We start from the raw sequence: 3,921 nt of genomic DNA on the forward strand, positions 1-3,921 counted from the left end.
GGATTTGACCGTACGTCAGGTTTCAGTAAGAAATCCACGCAAGTCTTTGTACATGAGGCCCCTGGTCCTCGGATACTTCTGAAAGCTTCTTCATCAGAAATTCATACAAATTTGTTGTGTCAAATCAGGGAACTATTTAAAACATGCAGGATAGTGTTCCTCGAGAACCAGGGTTGGAAAACACTTTTCTAAAAAGTGATGTACATATAATTTAGGATTCTGCATGGCCCCCTCCTAATGTCCAGGGCTGGCCCTGGTGCAGAATAACAACATACCTTTAAGGGAGTCGCTCCCTCTTCATCTGAATCTTTGAACTGTATGCAGACAGCAAGGTTTCGAGCCTGTTGTGAAGAAAGCACATAAGCACATGCAGTAAAGAAGGGACCCACTTAGCCTAATCTGTTGCATCCTCAGTAGGAACAATGGTTCCTGGTGACAGATTTTCACATGTGATCACACAGATCATAATCAGAGRCACACACCTTGGTGAAGGTCTTCTGGTTATCATATTTGAGCAGGCAGGGGTAGATGTAGAGCTGGTTCTTGTACGTGGTGAAYGGGTGGTTGTACTTGGCCTCCTCGGGTAGGAACTCCTCAATCTCCAGGGACACCCGTTCACAGCTGTCCTCGAAGGGTCTGACAGGGACGTAAGAGGACGTCACGGTGTCTAGAGGACAGAGAGGACAGGTTGGTTTGAAGAATCAAAATGCAGCTGATGCAAACATGCATTGGATAAGGATTGGAGAGGTTAGTGACTAGTTTTTTTTTAGCTAAAAAGAAAAAACACCGCCATCAACCAATAGACAAGGTCAAATGCAGCTGCTAATTCYGATGGTAACTAAAGCCATCTGYTTCACAAWAATATATTTTATGTTTAATATTTATGCTTGGCGYCATGTTSAACAGTAAATTCTGCCTGAGRAACACCTGTCAGTGCATCTCGCTTATAGGTTTTGTATGTCAACCATTTTTGTTGAGAAAGTATTTTTTTATTCAAAAAAGTTCACGTTTAATAAAAAAGGTGAGCAGCCTAGGCATGCTAGTCGCTGGCCTCTCCAATGCTAACGCTAGCTTATCCATGCTAGTCGCTAGCCTCTCCCATGCTAACACCAGCTTATCCATGCTAGTTGCTAGCCACTCTAACGCTAGCCTAACGCCAGCTTATCCATACTAGTTGCTAGCCTCTCAAATGCTAATGCCAGCTTATTCATGCTAGCCGCTGGCCTCTCCAATGCTAATGCCAGCTTATCCATACTAGTCACTAGCCTCTCCAATGCTAATGCCAGCTTGTCCATACTAGTCACTAGCCTCTCCAATGCTAATGCCAGCTTATCTAAGCTAGTCACTAGCCTCTCCAATGCTAATGCCAGCTTATCCATGCTAGTCGCTATCCTCCCCAATGTCAACGCCAGCTCCATAGGGTTACTTCAATCAATCAATCAACTTTATTTATAGAGCACATTTTAAAAACCACAAGGGCAACCAAAGTGCTGTACATTAAGACATAAGTTAAGACAATAAAAGAAACATAAAACACATACGAGGTTCACAGCATGTGAGCATTCGTTGCAATATAAGACAAAATCACAGTGTGTTAAAAGCCAGAGAATAAAGGTGTGTTTTTAAAAGAGATTTAAAAACTGGAAGAGAAGAAGCCTGTCTGACACCCAGGGGAATACTGTTCCACAACTTGGGACTGACAACTGAAAATGCTTTGTCGCCTCTAAGTTTCCGCCTAGTTTTAGTGATGATCAGCTGCAGCTGATCTTAGGGATCGGGGTGGGCAGTAGGGTTGAAGCAACTCAAGATAGATATGGGGGAGCAAGATTGTTCAGCATTTGAAAACAAACAGCAGCAGCTTAAACTGAATTCTGTAGTGAACAGGGAGCCAGTGAAGGGATGCCAGGATGGGAGTGATATGCTTGAACCTACGGGTCTGAGATAAGAGGGGAACAGCAGAGTTCTGCACAAGCTGCAGGTGGGAGAGAGGTCTGACTAATTCCTGTATATAATGAGTTACAATAATCAAGACTTGACTGTTATAAAAGCATGGATTAATTTTTCCAGGTCAGATCTTGCCAAGATTGGTTTCACCTTTGCTATTTGAGGTAGCTGATAAAAACTCTTCTGAACAACACTGCTGATTTGTTTGTCAAATTTAAAATCAGACTCAAACKTCACCCCCAAATTGGTGACACAATCCCTGAGATGGAATGACAGTGAGCCAAGATCTACTTTGGGGGAGGAGGAGCCACTCRGTCCAAACAACATWACTTCAGTCTTATTTTCAATTAGACTAACGTAGTTAAGAGAGAACCACGCTTTTATAWCATTAAGGCAGTGTATGAGTTGGACTWTGTTGTTTYGTGCAAAGGGAAAATAGATCTGGCAGTCATCAGCATAATAGTGAAATGAAATACCATGCTTCCTAAAAACAGAGCCAAGGGGAAGTAGGTAAAGGACAAATAAAAGGGGGCCAAGGATTGACCCCTGGGGCACCCCATGTGGAAGGTGAGCTGTGGAGGACAGAGTTGTCAATCTTTACAAAAAAGCTCCTACTAGACAAGTAGGACTGAAACCATTGAGGGCGACACCACTAATGACAACACAGTGCTCAAGCTGAGAGATTAAAATGCTGTGGTTAATGGTGTCAAATGCAGTGGAMAAATCTAGAAGCACTAAAACAAACTTTCAGGAGTCCATTGACAAAAATATGTCATTTGCAACTATTAATAGCGCACTCTCTGTACTGTGGAGGGCTTTAAACCCAGACTGAAATGGCTCAGTGATACCACTGTTGCCTAAAAAYGGTAACAACTGGTTGTAGACAACCTTCTCTAAAATTTTAGAAATAAATGAAAGATTGGAGATAGGCCTAAAGCTAGAGCAGAGAGATGGATCGAGACTTGTTTTTTTTTTCAGTAGAGGACTTACAAATGTATGCTTAAAAACTTTCAGGTACTGTACTTGATAAAAGACTAGTATTGATAATCTGTAGTTCACTTGGTCCAATGATTGCAAGAACCTCCTTACTTGGCGATGTAAGATGTATAGTGTGTGTTATTGACAGCCTCGATTGTCTGCAAATCTCTAGGTTCTGCTGAAAACTCATCTATCTTCATCAAACGAGTCATGTCTGACATATTTGTGCACTAACTGCTGGTATATTTGTCCTGTTTTTAACACTTCTCTCCTATTGTGCATTCCCAGCTGCAAAAGGTAGTGTGACCCTGGTTGCACATGACCTGTTCACCTTCCCCCAATGTTTTTGTCATGTGTGTCTTCTTGAATGGGTGTTCTTAACTGCAAATTTCATTCTGCATTGCATCCCTGATGTTACATTTGAATGACAAAGCGAATCTGAATCTGAAACTGGATCTAAACCCGAACAATACAGAATCACAGCAGTTTCGAAATTGTGCCACCTTCAAAGCCACGTGATTGAAACCTACCTATTGATCTGGTCCTCCTTGATGTATTTCGATGGGAAAAATGTTTGTAAATACAGGTAAACATTTTGAAAAAATAAGTTTCCACATTTAGTGTCTGACATACAGGGAGCATGTGGAAATAACATACTTGATAAATCAGGTGGGACACATTCAATGGTCACATTCAGCTGTCCTGGGATGATTTGAAGCTTGTTCTTCTCAGGTCTGAAAATAATAAGAGGGTGAATTTTAAAACAAACAAACAAACAAACAAAAAAACAAGATAAGCTCAAATTTAATAGTTAATTCATCTATCCAATGATCTCTGTGAGTTTGTGGCACTTCCTCTTCTGCTGCTGTCTTGTTATGCTACGTTCACACCGAACGTGTTTTGAGTGGCCAAAAAGCGTAAAACATCTCTCGTTGGACGCACTATGTTCAGACCAGAACAAGCAGCAGCCGTGAGGTGTGGGTGGAGCGTGTCCTTGGC

General features: G+C 41.8%; 1 protein-coding gene across 1 annotated transcript in view; it reads right to left on the reverse strand.

The window, feature by feature from the left end:
• The window catches only part of dock11 (dedicator of cytokinesis 11), a gene marked incomplete in the record, with an annotated part of 150,499 nt that overhangs the window by 101,390 nt on the left and 45,188 nt on the right, over positions 1 to 3,921 (reverse strand). Inside the window, 3 exon segments of the mRNA XM_014022950.1 lie at positions 276 to 341; positions 483 to 667; positions 3,580 to 3,656. Of these exon segments, the coding sequence (XP_013878404.1) occupies positions 276 to 341; positions 483 to 667; positions 3,580 to 3,656 (328 nt within the window).

This window comes from Austrofundulus limnaeus, unplaced genomic scaffold (genome assembly GCF_001266775.1).
Source record: "Austrofundulus limnaeus strain Quisiro unplaced genomic scaffold, Austrofundulus_limnaeus-1.0 Scaffold350, whole genome shotgun sequence".
NCBI classification, from domain to species: Eukaryota; Metazoa; Chordata; class Actinopteri; order Cyprinodontiformes; family Rivulidae; genus Austrofundulus; species Austrofundulus limnaeus.